The sequence below is a fragment of the Ctenopharyngodon idella genome, chromosome 3 (genome assembly GCF_019924925.1).
Source record: "Ctenopharyngodon idella isolate HZGC_01 chromosome 3, HZGC01, whole genome shotgun sequence".
Taxonomy (NCBI): domain Eukaryota; kingdom Metazoa; phylum Chordata; class Actinopteri; order Cypriniformes; family Xenocyprididae; genus Ctenopharyngodon; species Ctenopharyngodon idella.
Genome location: NC_067222.1, coordinates 21,037,295 through 21,055,916, shown reverse-complemented (window position 1 = coordinate 21,055,916; position 18,622 = coordinate 21,037,295). Strand labels below are relative to the sequence as shown.

The 18,622-nt window shown below is 38.4% G+C and overlaps 3 protein-coding genes across 4 annotated transcripts; 1 reads left to right on the top strand and 2 right to left on the bottom strand.

Moving 5' to 3' along the window:
- Nucleotides 1-776: 776 nt before the first annotated feature.
- mief1 (mitochondrial elongation factor 1) lies at nt 777-6,235 on the bottom strand. Its single transcript, XM_051886558.1, has 4 exons — nt 6,079-6,235; nt 5,021-5,201; nt 4,016-4,278; nt 777-3,596 (listed from the first exon to the last, which is right to left on the bottom strand). The coding sequence occupies exons 1-4, from the start codon at nt 6,223-6,225 to the stop codon at nt 2,778-2,780; spliced, it is 1,410 nt and encodes a 469-aa protein (XP_051742518.1). The 5' UTR covers nt 6,226-6,235; the 3' UTR covers nt 777-2,777.
- A 1,288-nt stretch (nt 6,236-7,523) lies between these two features.
- LOC127508526 (MIEF1 upstream open reading frame protein-like) lies at nt 7,524-11,957 on the bottom strand. Of its 2 annotated transcripts, none has more exons than XM_051886561.1 (2): nt 11,820-11,957; nt 7,524-7,780 (listed from the first exon to the last, which is right to left on the bottom strand). In XM_051886561.1, exon 2 carries the CDS (start codon nt 7,734-7,736, stop codon nt 7,524-7,526), a length of 213 nt encoding a protein of 70 aa, XP_051742521.1. In that variant the 5' UTR covers nt 7,737-7,780; nt 11,820-11,957. The 2 variants fall into 2 exon arrangements, with proteins under 2 accessions (XP_051742521.1, XP_051742520.1); XM_051886560.1 differs by lacking the exon at nt 11,820-11,957 and adding an exon at nt 8,839-8,998.
- Nucleotides 11,958-13,918: 1,961 nt separating this feature from the next.
- si:ch211-256m1.8 (uncharacterized) lies at nt 13,919-18,525 on the top strand. Its single transcript, XM_051886549.1, has one exon. The coding sequence runs from the start codon at nt 13,919-13,921 to the stop codon at nt 17,756-17,758; it is 3,840 nt and encodes a 1,279-aa protein (XP_051742509.1). The 3' UTR covers nt 17,759-18,525.
- Nucleotides 18,526-18,622: the final 97 nt, after the last annotated feature.

Here is an 18,622-nt window from a genome sequence, read left to right as displayed (position 1 = left end):
GAACTAAACTGCTGGACTGTGATTTGTTGAATCCAATGTGGGGGGAAAACCAGTACAAGCAGGGTTTTTTCCAGATCTTTATTTGTTGAAGTTCCTTAAATAGCTTTATATAAATGATGAAATCAGATTTAGAAATAACTCCAATTTGTAATCAGGTTTTTTTTTTTATGCAGATATTTTTAAAGCTGATTTCATTTGATTGAATCTCTAACCCTACAGAAAGAGACACGGGTTCTGCATACTGTGATAACGCCCTCAAACACTTTATAGTATCAGTCATCTTCAGTCTGTTTCCTGACATGTCCATCATATGACACATAGGACATTCAATTTGACAGTCAGATGGGCCACCATATCAAATAATTTGTACCGTTGGCTGAACTTCTGTCATTCCACTGAAGTTAATTTGATTTCCCTTCAACAGATCTAATTTCGAAGTCATGAAAACTGTATGTGAACATACACTACCAAGTTTGGGGCCAGTAAGATTTTTTTAGATGTTTCTGAAATCTTGTAAAAAATAAAAAATACATTAAAAACAATAATATTGTAAAATATTATTAGAATTTAAAATACATTTTATTCATGTGATGCAAAGCTGTATTTTAGCATCATTACTCCAGTCTTCAGTGTCACATGATCCTTCAAAAATCATTCTAATTTGATGATCAAGAAAAATTTGGCCCCAAACATTAGCGCAGTGCTGTATGTCAGCTACCGGAATAACTGAACTCACTGAGTTAAAGACTTGCACAAATATCACAATAACACTCTAAAACGGTTTTACTCCATTTTATTTTTTTTTCTTATCTTCATCCTTTTCTCTGTGTTGCAGCACAGAGACACAAATCACTCCTACAGAATAAATGATACAAAGTGCTGTTTAATAAAAATAAAAAGGAAATAAAGAAACAAGTACAGAAGCATCACATGCAAAGTTCTAGGCTGAACTGAACTCCACTAGCAGATATACTTTGGATTCGGTGCTGCTCTTTCATATCATTAGCTAGGTAAATGTCTATCTGCTACATCACACAGGTTGACACAGGTGCTCCGGTTACACAAGCAAAATAAATACTTCGATACACGTGTTCTCCTGGCTGTGAGTTTTGGCATTTCATAGCAGAGACGTAGCCTATTTTATATTTTGTTCTATCAAACGACACTCTCCAAGCACATAAAGTATGTTCATAACAAGATATACATAAATAGTTTCACACCTATTTTTGGTTACATCTGTACAATCAGTACAAAAATACTAAAATGTCTGTTTTATTAGGCTCTTGTACATCTTTTGCACACAATACCTTTCGGTTCATCCAAACATTCCTTATAACCCACACATCCTCATACAATATATAGACAAGAGGGGAAACATCCTACCATTTCTGTTTTCCTAAATCTTTTAAATGATTCTACAGATTTAAGGAGGTCTGTATGGGTTGTCTTGGTTTATCAGGCAGCTTCAATACAATAAAAATCACATCTGCTCTTTGTTTAGCCATTCTGAAGGCATTTAAACATTTTTTTTTTTTTTTTGATTATTAATTCAGGTGTTTAGCTTCTCATTCCAGCAGTTTGCAATAACCCGTTTCAACCATTTCAATAACATCACATTTCTATGAGCGATCTTTAAAAGAGTATGAAGAAAAGCAATGTATGCTACATTACCAGCAAATAAAAATGCTTACATAACATTACTCCAGTAGCACTGCTTGTAATACTAGTAAAATGTGTTGTCAAAAGTACCAACCGCGATACAAAGTCTGTGCTTAAATTTTACAAATATGATGTTTTGAGCGCTATTGAGCGGATTCGTAAACACCTCTGATTGGCCATTGTGTTCACACACTCATCAGATATGTCTATGATTGGCTACAATGATCAACGCTTCAAAAACATGTTGTAAAAACACATCAATGACGCTCTTTACAGAGCGCTTACACCGATAAACATGGGAGCGTTTGAAAGCAGGAGTCTATCGTGGACCAGTCCGCTGATAGACTCCTGCTTTCAAACGCTCCCGCTTTCAAATTCAAACACATCCGTGTGCTTTCAAACGCTGATCATTGAAGCCAATCACAGACATATCTGATGAGCGCGTCAAAACAAATGCCAATCAGAAGTGTTTACGAATCCGCTGCTCAGCGCTCAAAGCGTCACTTTTTTAGAATTTCAGTACCGACTTGGTATCACAGTCGATACTTCTGACAACACTATAAATTGCTTCGTCTTTTTTTTTTTTTTTTTTTTACTTTATTGTTTTTCTTTGCAATTAATTTTGAATAATGGACAGAAATAATCTGTAAGCATTCATGAACAAAGCAAGGAAATACTGAACCATGTTCCATATAACAAAAAACTGGAGAACATAAAACCATGAATTTATCAATGTAACATGCCAAATGACCTCCATGGATTTTCAATGCATTTTTATGTAACGGAAACATGAGATGACAGTGCCCGAATTTATAATAAATATCTCATACTGATCAATGAAGTTCGAATCGGATCCTCCACTAGATAAATATATAGCCTTCATGCCACTTCACTGTGCATTAGGAAAGCTAAAAACACCTAAATGATATATGATGGGCCATATAAAATATGACCAACAGATGAGTTCATAGTACCTGAAAATAACTGCTGATGGTATAATTGAAAAACAACTGAGGTTACCGATCTACTCAGAACAGGATACATGTGAAAACGTTGCCATTATTTTGGTTTGTGTATTATCTGTGGACCAAACAGTGGTAGTGTGTGTGCATGAGTTGTTAAACAGTTCTCAAAAGGCTCTCTGGGTCGGACAATGCGCAGTAAAGCGTGTATCCCAGTTCGTCTATTTCCTGTGGCGTTAGCTCACAGAACAGATTGACTTTGAGATTTAGGATGCTAGGTAGCCTCCCAGCCTCTAGGTGTCCCACTAATGCACGAAGCAGCTGCATGAAACGGTCAGCAAGCGCTTCCTGAGTCCAATCGCCCTCCTGTTCGCTCAGGAGAAGGATTGCGTTAGTGAGCTGGCTTGCGTTTAATCGTGTTAGCGCTGGATTCAGTTTACACACGGCTTTAACAACTTTAAGACATGCGCAACGGCACCCGCCATCTTCCTGATCGAGAGCACGTAACTTTGCTGTTTCCGCCACACGAAAACTTTGCCGCCACAGATTCTCGTGCCGTTCGGCAGCCAATCGATGCGGTTTGGCGATCAGTGAGACACCGTCCTCCATAACAAGCAATGGGAGGAAGTCCACGTAAAGGCGACGGTCCGTTTCGTACTGCACTTCTAGCGTAAGTGTTTCCGATGGGACCACGGGTCGAATGATGTAATCTAAAACGCTACCAATGGCGGGCCAGTTGATGGAGCCGGCGACGAGCTTCTCGAAAACTTCTAGGACACTCTTTGGGGAAAGGTAACCACCCACTATGCAACGGTCCCAGTAACTGCTTCCACGCGGGAAGTACTCAAGGTTTTCCCGACGAACCAGCCAGAAGCCAGGAACGTTCATGATGGTGTCCTCACCAGGAATGGGTGACCAGAGATTCTTCTCAAGGATCATGGGTACCATCAGCTGGGCGTGATCAGCAGTCACCACCTAAAAATAAAATGAAAAAAATGTTACTGCTTACACAAAAACTGTTAGAATTTGACATTTTCCCTCTGAAACGCAGAATTAACTTCATATACAATGCACAGTGTTTTCGTAATTGAACAAAGCAGGCAAATATGAGTACTCGATTGGTTGTCTGTTGCTAAGCGTCTAGCTGTAACATTCTAACGCGGCATCGTTTCACACTCTACAAGTTTGGCACCACAATGCGGGGTTAACACCTAAAAAGCGGTGCTAACCCTGCTCTGGAGCAGGATTTCATAACCCCGGTGCTAACCCTGCTTCTAAATTACAAGTGTGAAACGTTCCTTTACCCTGGGTTAAAAGCAGTGTTCAGAATGACGATAACCCAGGGTTAAATCCAGTGTGAAAAGCCCTTCTGAATGTTTCCCCTTTGCTCTCACCTGGAGGTCGTCATACAGACTGCCGCTCAGGTACATTTCTCGTAGTGGCATATCAGGTAGTTTGGCGTGGAGGAAGACTCGGAGCTCCGCACAGATATCCAACGCGGCACGGCGAGCTACGGCTTGCTCTTCCGAGGGGATCGCCACTCGCTCATGAAAGAAGGCCCAGAGGTGTTCCTGCAGTGAGAGACGCAGCCGTGCTCTCTGGAGTTCAGCCTTACCAGAGCCGCCGCCACCGCGGCCCATAACACGATGTACAGAATCTAAAATAAAAAGCAGAAGAAAACATAAAATAATAGACTTAAATGGCATTTATCTAGCATATTTAAATAATCAAACACCTTCCAAAGGTCAACACCTGGTAGATTTATTCTACTCAATCACAACACACAGCATAAAACAACACAATCTTTAGTTTTCCAGACACAGATTGATACTAGGCTTGGACTACGATGAAGGAGAGATGGCACAGGATGGTGAACTAATCATTCAACAACCGACTGATTAGTGAGGTAGATTCTGAATATTTCCAATGCTTACTTGACATTGATAATTCATTACAACTCACCAATTAGTCAAAATGATTATGCACATCCCTAATACCCAGAAAACGATTAAAGGGGCTACGGAAACCTACAGTATGTTAGTTAAGGAAGGGTTTAAATACCCACTGAGCAAGTAGAGAAGACACTCCGTTATGTACAAGCCTGGTAAACAATGAGGATACAGGTTAAGAAAAACTAGGGATAAACCATTTCCATGGTGGCCCAGGATTAATAATAAATAAATTAAATAAATTCTAATTTATGAATATAAAAAAGAAATAATGACTTTCCACAAATCGATGAAAATACTTAATTCAATAATATAAAATAAAATAGAATTAAAATAAAAATGATGGGTAATTGACATCTCATCAGGGAATTAAAAAGCACAAGTTGTCTCATGGTCTTTGTATTCAGAAGCACAGGATGTTGTGTCTGCAGTGCACCAGAGATTCATTACCTGGCTTGAAGGAGCTGGAGGAGGTAGGGAGTGTCTGTAGAGAGCGGCTGATGTTCTGTTTCATGTCATGGTTCAGCGTCCGTGGCGACGACCCCAGCCAGCTCGGCTCCTCCCAGCTTCTCCGTCCTGACGGTTCGGCTTTAGTGGGACTGGATGGGGCACTGAGAGCCCGATCATACATCTGAGACAAACCATACTTAATTATACACCAATAATAATAATAATAATATCTACAGTGCTGGTAATACTGCATGTGCTTTCTTAAAGGGGTCATATACTGAGCCGGCGTTCGTACGTAAACACGGAAGCCTGCACTATGCTTACTGCTTCAACTGCGTAAGAACACTGACAGGGAAGAGAAGAGATTGTTGAATAAAGTTGTTATTTTTGTTTCGTTTTTGTGCACAAAAAGTATTCTCGTCACTTCATAATATTAAGATTGAACCACTGTAGTCACATCGACTGTTTTAACGATGTCTTTAGCACCTTTCTGGACCTTGAAAGTGGTGATTAAACTGCTGTCTATGGACGAGTCAGAGAGCTCTCAGATTTCATCAAAAATATCTTAATCTGTGTTCTGAAGATGAACGAAGGTCTTACGGGTGTGGAACGACATGAGGGTGAGTATGACGGAAATTTCATTTTTGGGTGAACTAACCCTTTAATAGCAGTGTTTATTTCATTTGTCTCTTTATTCTATTGTATTTATTTGTGCTATAATTTGCAATTTGTTTATTTGTTTTTATTTTATTACTGACTTTTTTTTAGGGTTTTTTTTGTAAATTAAGTTAAAAATTTCAAATATGCTGTGTGTAAGCTATTGCAACAAAATTATCAAAAAATTATGAGATGATAAAAATATCTGTATGGCAGTGTATATGGCAGTTTTCCCTGTGGTATCGAAAATGGTATTGAATATTGTTATTTTTCAAGGTATCGTATCAAATTTGGAAATTCCAGTATTGTGACAACACTATTTCATAGTACAATTAATTCAAGGGAAGATCACAGGAAATTTGATCCCTTACGACAGCATTACATCATGTTCCTGTACTCACTCTTTTGACCGCCAGTGTGGCGATCCCGAGCATGGCTGCTCCCCCGACTCCCAGCACCAGCTTTGCGTTTGAGAGCACAAAGTCGATCGCTGTCCCAAGCCCATTGTCGTCTTTCTTCCCCTTCCGATCCCCGTTCACTCCTGCCATCGATCTTTCCCCCTCTCTCTGAGATGGAGCAAGAAAGCAGGAAAAGAAGAGACAAGAAATGGATTTTTTCATCAACTAAAAGTTGTGTAAGATGCAGAGCTTACATGCAGTTTACTTAGCGATGACATCACTTGAGTCACAATGTCACATGACACGTTCCAGTTATGTCAAAAAATAGCGTGTGTTGTTTTTGGTCAGAAGTTTAGACACAGTATGGCAACAACAAGGACTGCTTGATGGCCCAGGGTCAGCCTGAAAGACAATCGGGGCAGTTTGGGAATTTGTAATTGGTCAATTGTGAAATATGTTAAATATATTAAAAATGTTAACGGCTGATAGATAACCAGATGTGCGTCAATATACAGTAGAGGTGCATGAGGTCTTAAAGTGACAGCAGCCAAATATCCCTACATTAAGGATTAATATTTAATTTATACAATGAAGACTGTATCCATTGTTATTTTACATTTGATTATTCCATTTCTGTAATATTCCTTACATGAACACTACTGTTAAACCTACCTGAAAATCTTAAAGCACTGTTTATTTCATTTGAGTCTTTGCTTTACTTTTACTTTGTGCCATCGCTTGTAATTTGTTTATTTGTTCTTATTTTATTACTGACTGTTTACTTGTCTTTGATAATGTTTGAACTTTATATTAGATATGCTAGCAGTTTTTGCTGTCATATCAGGAATTGTAAAATTATACCAGTCTAGTTTTGTTGTCATAACTGTATAAATTCAAATACAAGGTTACGTGGGTTAAAAACAATAAAAACAATAACTATTTTTATTCATTAGCTGGGCCAGTAAAAATATGAACCACAAAAAATCCTTAACATTGAGCTTTGGTTTTTTTTCTTCAGTTTTTATTAATATTTTGAATTAGCTTTTATTTTTATATTTTCAGTTTTCATTTTAATTTCAGTTTGATTTTTAGCAATGTTGTTATGTGCTTTTGTCATGTTTAAATATTTCTATTTAGCTAAATTTATTTTTATTTTAGCTTTTATTTCTTTCCAGGGAGCAATTTTAGTGCTTCAATTTATTTGATTTAGGTGCCAAGGCAATATTTCTAATTCTGAATTAATTTTAGTTTTTCATCTAATATTCATATTTTATTTCAGCTTCATTTCAATTAACAAAAATGTTATTTAACAGTTTTAGTTAATGATAAGAACCCTGGTGTAGACATGCACCTCCTGTGGCTGCAAGCTGCCGACAATGTTTCAAATGCAGAAATGCTCATCTTACCGGCTATCAGGCAGACTGTCTGGTGCTGATGGGCCACTTCTTCTACACCAAGCCGCCCAGCCTGCTGTTGAGGAAGAACTGGCCTCTCTTCAGCGCGTCCTCCCTCTCTGCTGGGGCGTTGAGGGTCTGACAGCGTCTGAACTCTCGGGTCACTGCGCGCCGGTAGTAGTCGCGGTCGGTGTACTGTAGGTGTTGACCTGCACGGAGCAGAGCTCGGTACAGCTGCAGCACGGCACTGCGGGACCAGCCGCCCATCAGGGAGGGTTCAGAGTGGGCAGAGACAGACGTCTCACACACACCTGGAAAAGAAGACGGACACTTTAAAGTCGACATTAAACGGAAGTTGCAATAGTCTTTTCTTCCCTATTGTGACGTATATATACAAGTGAAACGGCTTCTTGAACAAGAAAATAATGTAGGACGGGACTTGATTTTGTCCATGGGGAATTGATTGGATGGTTGTGGTTTGCTATTGCTGTGATGTCATGTGAGTGACAGGTTGCCCCGCCCTCACGCCAGTAAACACATCATCAGAGAAAAGATGTCACTGCAAGAGGGAGGGAAATTATTTTGATTAAAGATTAAGGGCACATGAATTTAATAAAATAATGATGTGCGTGGATAAATCAGTATGAATAAATACTGCAATATTAAAAAAAAAAAACAAGAATTTTCAATTCAATTTCATGGTGACCTAAATACAACCCTTTGGATGGATGACAACAGGTCACTGAACACACCAAAGTATTATGGTAAATGCGGTCATAATGCTATCAGAGATTCAATAAACAGCTGACACACCCAAACCGCATTCAAATGACCACAATTCAGCGCTCTTTTTCAAACTCTCTTCTCAAAACAAAACACATTATACCAGACCAATGCTGGCACGTGCGGCTTCTTGACCACATTATCAGTCATATGACCCTGTAATGAAATGTGCAACATCACAGCACTAGTTATTATCATAAAATGTTGGTGTTTTCTTAAAATATATGCATCACATTTAAATGCCTTGATTGATACCTGAATAAACTGACTGAACTATCGCCTTTTAACTACTGCAATTTCCAGTGCAATAAAGCCTGTTCCACACATAATATTTAGGAATATGAGGTAAAAATAAAAACATGATAGTTTGTACAGTAATAACACTCTCTACTGGAAGCAGTTCTAGCGATTGTGTATGAAAATGAGACGTTTACAAGCAGAGCTGCAGTTATTTTGCATGCTACCGTTAGCTAGCCTCATCTCCAGTGACCTTCTTTAACTGTGTAAATATGTCAATAACCTCAACCTCTCGGGTCTCAGATGTTTTATAAACTTATATCCGGAGACAACAGAAACTTTTACTCACGTTTGAATTAGACAGAAATGAATGTTTGGCTTGTCAAGGGTGGAGGAGATCAGCCTTCAGTGAAGGGTCGACCAAATGCCGCTCCGGAAGAAGATAATAAGTGACTACTTCCGGTTTGTAACAGGGCTGTGGCTCAAAAACAGTGTGCTGACTAGTTAGTTAGCATTACCAGTGTATTTCGGGCCTTTCTACAATGTACCATGGTTTTTTTTTGTTTTTGTTTTTTTATATATTTTATTATATATATTGTTTTATAATACCTTTAAAATGCTTTTATGGATTTTATTTTACCCTTATCCAGACTTTAAATCTTAAATTATGAACCTCTATTATGAAAATAGTAATTATTGATATAAAAATAAAACATTTCAATATTTACTGTGTGAAATTACATAAATTTGTCTTTATATTACAACACAGTCAACAAAGAATAATTCTGACCTAAAGTTTTATCAAAAGTTAGGGAATTTTATTTAAAAAACGATCATGCCAAACAATCAAGATGAAATATAAGACTTGATGTGTGAAAAACAAAAGAGGTAAATATCACAAATATTTTTATTGTTCTTTTCTAAACAGACTATAATTGTGTCAAATTATGCATTATCATTTACATACATAAAATGCTAAACTAGCCCTACCAAAACAAATAAATAAGATATTTTTTTCCAAAAATGTAACATGCTATATTAAATACAGACTCTGAGATGTGCTGGAAATGGGCATTGTTAGTTGACAAATTAAAGCAAACAAACAAAAACTAGTAAAAGTGTGTTCTAAGATTCACAGGAAACACCCAGGAACCCAATTTCCATATTCAAGAAACACTAAAAGAGGAAGTTAGGCTAATAATAATGTAACAACATCATAATATAGTACATTTTTTCAAGGTATGCCTGATCAGGACGTGTTCAGCCTGAGTGTCACAGTTGTTCATTATCTGGATGTCTGATAACAAAGGCCACCTGTAATTTCACTAAAAATAATTTGGTCTTTCTCACGTGAGTCACACAAGATTACTCACTCAATACATTCTTTGTTCAGCTAGCAGAAGTTACTCGCACACAACAAAAATCATCACCACACAGCACATCACATGACATGTTTTAGGTTTCCATGTCTGTTAAGGAACTCCTAATCCTTCTTCTACCATCTGATGTCTTTTAGCGAGATAATGAAACTTCAATGTCCTTTACAGACAACCTGATTACAGTGTGCAAAAGTCACCTAAATGTCCAGATTATATTACTGTTATAATATGATATCCTAAAACTGATGAATGAGAATATAAAGCAATACTGAGCTAAAAGTCTAATCACATTTTGCAGGTTATTCTGAATGACGGAAGGATGTGAATGCAGAAAGAAAATGATATGTGTGCATGGGACATCAGATTAATAATCTACAGAGAACAAGACTGTCATTGAACACACTTACATGTCATTCCTTTCATTTCCTCTATTTACAACTAGCTCAAAGTGCTGACCAATCATGAAAAAATGTAAAGGACATAAAAAACAAACATTACATTACATCAGAACACCATACAACAAATCAACACACCTGTATATACAGTAGCAAATCTGTTTTTCAGAGCATACTAATAAAAATCCACACAAAATCTAGAAAAGTCCATTTATACAGACTTGACTTTAAAATAGCTTCTGCTGGAGTTACTGTTCAGAATATAACTGTAGTATCAAAAATGGTGTTCAGTTGTAGAAATGATAAATAAGGCTGATACTCTTTTATTGCATATAAAGAAAAGGAATGTCAGTGTGACAATCTTCCTGTTATACTGACCATGTCTATTGGGAGACAGGAAATTAAATTCCTTAATTGGAATCACTAGGTTCAGATTACAGTCCTCTTCTTGTTTGTTCACTGCGACAAAAGGTTGTTGCACTCTAGCTCTCATCGCGTTGACTAGTCGACATATACTTTGGAAGTCTTTACTGCTCTGAGGTGAGTTAAATGCTTAATGTTTCTTCTCTGACATTAAAATACACAAGTTTGTTGACAAACTTTAAATAACTTTGCACTAAAAATCAGAAACGATAAGAAATTACATTTTGCATGAATGGCATTAAAATCTAGTCAAGTTTTCACTGAATTGGTGTCAACCAAACTTTAAACCACTAGCCATGTGCATTGATTTGTTAGTGTACTATCTATAAAAATATATATTATTCAATAATAAATCTGAACATTTAAAAACTGATGTACACAGAGCCAGTTGTGTTTTAAATCAATAAATGAATGGTAGTTGGAAGCTCAATCTGGAAGCTCATTCATTTCTGTAATTATGCATTGTGAGATCATGATTTACTTCCTTGCTTTTTTCCCCAAAAACACATCAACTTACTTGCAATATACAGTTTAAATGTTGTTGTTAAATGTTGTTGTTTTTTTTTTGTTTTTGTTTTTTTTCAAGATCAGTGGTTTGGTGTTTTTTTATTATTATTATTATTATTTATTTTTTTTGGACAGCCACAAAACATACAAAATCTTTCTTATTTTCAAAAATGTATACAAATATATCCTGGCTTCATTTGTGATTGAAAAACATTTTGAGAAATACTGGTAAAAAAAAAAAAAAAAAAAACATGCATACATTAGAATAACAAATCTGTATGTAAAAAGTAAAGTAAAGTAAAGTTCCTTGCAAAAAAAATAAATAATAAAAAATAAAAATTCCTAAACCAGACAAGATGGTTTGTTGGTCTTAACTGGTTTAATTTAGTCTCACAGCCTGGCCTGGTATAGGATGGTTTAAGCGGTTTTAAGCAAGACAATGCCATGTTTTGCAGGAAATTACTTTTATAAGAATATTGTATCATTCTTTATTGAATAAGGAGTATGTAAATGTAGATTTTATTAAAAATAATGTGTATATATATATATATATAATACGGCAGAGAGAAAGTCATGAAATGTATTTTTTCTTGCAGAAAATACAGCTGTCTCAAAATCGTACTTACATGGGTGTTGTTCCGATTTTAAGTGAATGAATTCAGTAGTAATCAATCACATCACGTGATCAAGGTCGCCTAGAGTGAACTTCCATGTCACCAGGGTCCATAAATGGAAAAAAGAAAGGCAGCATTACAAGAGTTACAAAAAGAGACAGAGCATGATTAAATCAACTAAAATCGAATTAAACAACTAGGAACATGCAGCATGAGACATATTCCCATGACAACTGGCTATACAAATAGCGTCCTATACCCATTATGGCCAAATGACCAAAAAGTATCTTGACAGAAGTTAATTTGGAGTGTCTATGTTTAGAAAGTGTAAAGTCATCATGTACATTAATAGTGCTCATCTTTAAATGTGTTGTATGCCTTTGAAACATGCTTGTAGAGTTAAAGTACATTACCAAACCACACTGAGACTTTTGTGCTGTAAATAAGACAATTTATTAAGCCACGTAATGAAATGATTGAATTACACATTACAAAAAAAGTCATGTGTTACATGTACCCTGAGAAAATGCACTGGGTATAATCATACAAAGATAGTATCAAATTTAAGTCACATGACACATCTTAAGCATGTGGTATAAAGTTTTATGTTTTATCCTCTACACTGCAGGATGGCGTTACCTGATTATCCCATTCCAGAACTGGATGTTACCCTCCAGGAAGCTAGCCGGGTGCTTCAGCTCACCTTAAATCCCGACCAGTACCAACACTATAAAACTGCCCTCTTTCAGCAGAAAGATGCACTCCAGGAAGTCCAAAAATACCTGAAGGAACACGCATTTGGACGTGAGAACTGGGTGACTGAGGAATTCAAAAAGCGGCTGCTCTCCTGCTACGATCCCCTGCCCACTTCCACCGCTATTCCTTCTGTCCTGCCCTCCTCTAAGCTAAAGGGGGAATTTGCGCAGATAGAGCGGGCTACGGCCTTGTTGTGGGCAGCTGCTAAGCTGTACAGTGAACCATGGCTGGTGGAAGGGGATATACCAACTGAGCGAACACAACAGTCACAGGTTTTTGCAGCTAGCCGCCTACCAGGCAAGGGCCAGGATGAGCTAAAGGTATTTTTTTTTTTCAATTAACCTCCAATTTTTTTACTATTTTAAATTACATTAATAAAGTAAAACTCATATTAATGACATATTTCACTCATCTAAATGACATATTTTCTTGACCTTAATGTTCCAGACATACCCAGACAGCCTTCACGCCATATTGACCTGTCGAGGGGGTATATTTCCGATTCAAATTTTATGGAAACCAAGTTCAAGGGAATCTCCTTCTCCTTTACCTCTCAATGACATCTACGCCCAACTGATGCATGCAATGAGTCACCCAGAAGCGGCCCCCGAACAAGACTCCTCCGCTATATGTGGTCTGTCTTCTCTTCATCGCCAAACCTGGCATTCTGTGAGAATGGATATCTTAAAGGCTGGGGGTGAAGCAGCAGTTTCACTTGAAATGATGGAGAGTGCCATTCTGGCTGTTTCCCTGGAAGACCACCCAGCACCGGCTGATCTTGCAGAAATACTTAATACAGTCCGACTAGGGGAGAAAGATGGCAGATGTTTGAGATACTATGATAAGGTATGTAATAAAAAAAAAAAAGGATGTTTATATAATTAGAACCTTATAATTAGTACTGTATAGCAGTAAGCTTAATTTCCTATGCTAATCTGGGTTTGGCAAATTTCACAAATGAAGAATTCCATCACTTTTTAAATGTCATGTGTTGGAATTTGAATTGAACTGGTGCCCAACATTAAATTGAATTGTAATTTTAATTAAAATGACAGGAATTTACTTAACTGCTATTCAAAGAAACACAAATTGTGCATTCTGGGAAATACACAAAACTATAATTCAATAATTCTCCACAATTCTCTGTTTAAACGTACAAAAATACTACCAATGTTTTTTATTAAGATAAAATCAGGTACTGTTGAAATTATTGGATTAAATGACTTCCTGTTGTAATGCTAAATCAGACTCAACTGGCTGTAATGTTTAGATATGAACAGAAGAATGACATAACTATTTACCATCTTCATCAACAGGTGGTGAACTTGGTGGTTTTTAAAGATGGCCAAGCAGGCATGTTGTTTGAGCATAGTGCCTTGGATGGAATGGTAATTGGACTTGTTGTTGAACGTCTGTGGCAACTCTCGGAATCTGAAAACATAGAAATAATAAACACCCAAACCAATGGGTTAGGCACATCCTCAAATGCTGGTTCTCTTCATCCTAAACCTCTGAAAGTGCCACTGAAAGGCATTACTGTGCCGAATCAGTCTGTTCCTAGTCTTCTACAAGCCAGCCAGTCTGTCATGACTTTTGAAATTTCATCTTACCCAGATGTGTTCACCACCTTAAGGGGTCAAAGAGGTCTATATGATGCATGGATTAATTTCACTTTGCAGCTGTCCTTAAGGCAAACACTTGGGGATAAAGCTACTAGCCTTATCATGGTGACACCTACTCACATGCGTCACTTCAAACACGGCCGCTGTGATCCCACATACTCCGCAACTATGAGATCTCACCAGCTTGTTACAGCACTGACATCCTGCATTGGCCCAGACAATGTTCCCCAGTATACAAATGAGCTTTTCCATCTCTTTCACCTTGCCTTTTTAGAGCACAAAAACCTCATCAAAGCTACAAAACTTGGCCTTGGAGTGGGACCTCATCTGGCAGCCCTGCGCAGATCTATGTCTCAAGATAACCCACTCAAGAAGTTTCTTGACCCTTTTGGATGCCCTTCGATTTACTTGACTGGATCAGATCTAATGGAGGGTGTTGAGTGTGCTGTAGGTAACGTCTATGCTACAGACCAGCTGGCTGTCACGTATCTAGGCAGGAAAGACAAAGTACGTCTAGTCCTGAATGGGAAGGGTACTTTCGCCAATGTCCTGGGAAATCTCAAAGAAAGACTTGAGTTCAATCTAAAACTAGTAATGCTTCTAGCACTAAGGTATGCCATTGCAGGGCAGATGGGAGCCATTGAATGTCTCCTGCAAGACAATGAAGAAAAACTAGTAAATGGATCTTCAGTGGACGATGCAGTCAGTGCTGTGGAGCAAAAAGGACAAAACAAAACCATGAAGCCAGATTTCACTTTAGTGATCCATGGTGGGGCAGGAGAGGAGATGATGTTAAATCAGAAGGTGATTGGGACCATTGAATTCGCCCTTCAAACAGCTCTAACTCTTGGAGCACAAGTGCTTTTTCATGGAGGTAGTAGTCTGGATGCAGTACAAAGAAGTGTTGTTGCGTTGGAGGACTGTTTCTTGTTTAATGCTGGTAAGGGATCAGTATATAACCGAGATGGGGAGCATGAAATGGAAGCCACCATTGTGGATGGACATGAGAAGAACTCTGGATCTGTGGCTTGCCTGCGAAGAGTGAAAAACCCAATAAAAGCAGCCCGCTGTGTTATGGAAAAGAGTGTGCACTCATTGCTGATTGGAGAAGGTGCCGAAGAGTTTGTAGACAGTCTTGGAGAGAAAGAAACAACATTGAAATCAGAGTACTTTGACACTGACATAAGATACAAGGAGTTGCTTATGAAGTCAGGTGATGGCAAGAATAACCATCCTCAAACTGTAGGTGCAGTTGCGCTGGATAAGTGGGGCAAGTTAGCAGCAGCCACATCCACCGGAGGTTTAGTTGGCAAGTGGAAAGGCAGAGTCGGTGACACTGCTATAGTGGGGGCAGGAATTTATGCTGATGAGAAACTTGCCGTGACATGCTCTGGTGATGGTGATGCCTTCTTACGCCAAACAGTTGCTCACAAAGTAGCCAGCTTATACAACCTCAAAGGTTACAGTCTCAGACAGGCTTGTCGAGAAGTTATTCACAACGATCTGGAAGAAAAGTGTGCAGGAATTATTGCTGTAGACCATCATGGTGAAGCCGTTATTGAAACCAATGCTGGGGTCATGTTTGTTGGTTCAATGGTCAATGGCATTCCTCGAATTGAGGTTTTAAGACCTAAGAAGGAGTTTATGAATGTGATTTGGGAGACTAATGAATTCGTAGCTCACCTACAGCCTAATCCTTGGACCCCAGGAGCCACTGTTCTCACTCGAAAGACTATTAATGGACCAAGTAGCATCTTTCAGTTAGTGTTACCTGACTACATAGCGATGATGCAGGGGGCACAGACTGTTGCCAATCTCCTTTGCGAGAAACTTGGTGTGCATCGCTGTGCCCTTGTGTCAATGCCAGAACTTGACAAGCCAGCTTACATCAAAGTCTTGCCTCTCCATGACCTAGAACCAAACTGGAAACCTCAACTAGCTGAGGAAATGGAGTTCAATCCTTATGACCCTGGATACTGTAGCTCCAAAAGTGGTCCACGATGTGAAGATACCCTTCTTGACCAGGTGCAGGCAAAGATTTGCTCTCGTCTCCCTACACCCAATGCCCCTTCTTGCTTTGACTTTCATGGGGATCCTTCTGATACCGGCCTCTTCCCCCGCATTATCCGTGGTGAAGAGCAACAGTGGCGTGTCTGGGAAGACAATGAACATGTAGCCTTCCTTACTCCTTTTCCAAATACACCAGGCCTTACAGTTCTAGTGCCAAGAAAACCTCTTACCAGTGACATCTTCCGTCTGAATGAAAGTGACTATACAGCCCTACTTGTGGCAACACGAAAAGTTGCTCATCTTGTGCAAGAAGGAATGAATGCCCATGGTGTAGCGCTCATATTTGAAGGGTTTGAATTTGATTATGCCCATGCCAAACTGATTCCATTAGTTCCTCAGCCTAATGCCCCCAAATCCCCAGTCGTGGCTTCTCAGTTCTGCCCAACTTACAAAGGATATGTAACATCTGTAGATGGTCCTCCAGCTAACAAAGAGGACCTTACAGAGATCCACACCAAGATAACAAGGACTACTCCACCTCAGTCCTGGGAAGACCCCCAGACTCATGCTGCATTAGCCATCAAGAGCAAATGGTATCGCAATCTCTTTCAAATCCAAAACACCCTGTTTCACAGCACAGTAGAGTACTTCAACAAGAAATGCAAGTATGCTTATGCACTGACACCTATCACAACTGACACAATTTCCTCTCCAATGGGTCTGGGGTCAGATTCTGAGCCTGTGTTTGTCAACATGTTGGGCCAAGATGTATATCTGGCAGACTCTATGCAGTTTGTTTTAGAGTACTATATGAGGTTTCATGATGGTCTTCCTGGTGCTTATTACGTGTCCCCCAGTTTCAGAGGGGAAGATCCAGATGCTACACATCTCAACCAGTTCTACCATGTGGAATGCGAGCTTCTGGGTGACATGGATGTTGCCATGAGTATAGCTGAAGGCTATGTTGCCCATTTGACTCAGGCAATGGTAAAGGAACATTCTGACATTATCTTAAACACAGCTGGTACACTATCTCATGCCCAAGAACTACTGAAGAACTTAGAAAAACCTCTTCCAAGAGTACCCTTGGATCAAGCCATTAGCATTATGCCATCCTCTGATTGCCTTGAGTGGGTTCAGGAGGGACAACCACAGTTTGGCAGGAAGCTAACTCGAAAGGGAGAAAAAGTCCTAATTAAAAAGTATGGAGGAGCTGTTTGGCTGACAGAAATGGACCATCTTGGAGTGCCTTTCTACCAAGCATATATTGAAGGTTCAGGCAGGAGCAAAGCCAAGGCAGCTGACCTTCTCTTGGGGTTAGGGGAGACAGTAGGGCTTGGGGAACGTCATTCTACACCTGAAATGGTACGAGAGGCCTTACAACACCATGCCGTACCAGAGGACTCATACAAATGGTACATCAACATGCGTCAAGTCATCCCTCTTCTAACAAGTGGATGGGGTATGGGCACAGAGAGATACCTGTGCTGGCTTCTGCAGCACAATGATGTCAGGGACATGCAAATCATACCCAGACTGAAAGCCAAAAAGTTTATGCCATAAATGGTATATATGGTCTTCAAACTCTACATCTTGTGCAAGGACTTTCTACAAACACAGGATACTCAGTATTTATATTGACAGTTACAGGGTTTTAGCTTGACATATAATGTATGGAATCAATGCCAAATATACTCTTAAGAATTTTAGCAAGAATAAGGATATTAAATCTTGAAATAAAAGTTATACTATAACTACACTACATTACAGATTGTTACGTTTTCTGACAACAGAATATTTTATGTGGAGCTGTCCTTGATTCATTGTTTGATTTACATACTTTTTGGTGTAAATCAGTTTCTGCTATACTTATTGTATTTACAGACTTTGTTTTTAGCTAAGATTAAAAATTAGTTTGCAAGAACTGATGTACCTTACAGAGTATTTCAGAATTTTAAATATCGCACTTACATATTAAAACACTGTATTATTTTTTTTTTTTATCTCCATCTCTGTATCTTTTTTTCTTCTCTTTTCTGATTTAATACTTTCCTAAAATATTATATGGATGCATTACAAACTGGCTTACTGATTTATAAAAATTGTATTATAAAACTTTTATAACATTCTTTCAATGTATAACAATAAAATGCAGATAAATCACCCTTATTGTATTTTAATTGTTTTATCAATAAACACTGAGCTCATTAAACCAAAAGCAATAATAAGAAGCTTGTCAAAATATGTGATAACTTCAATTCTTGTCATGTAGCTGGTCAAATATTTTAAATGAAATATTTTAACTCTTAACTGATGAGCAAGAGAGCACATTAAACACTATAGTAATCAAATGCAGATTGATAATTCTGGTGACACCGTGAAAGCATGAAAACCACTAAACAGTTCCTTTCGATCAGTATCTAAAAG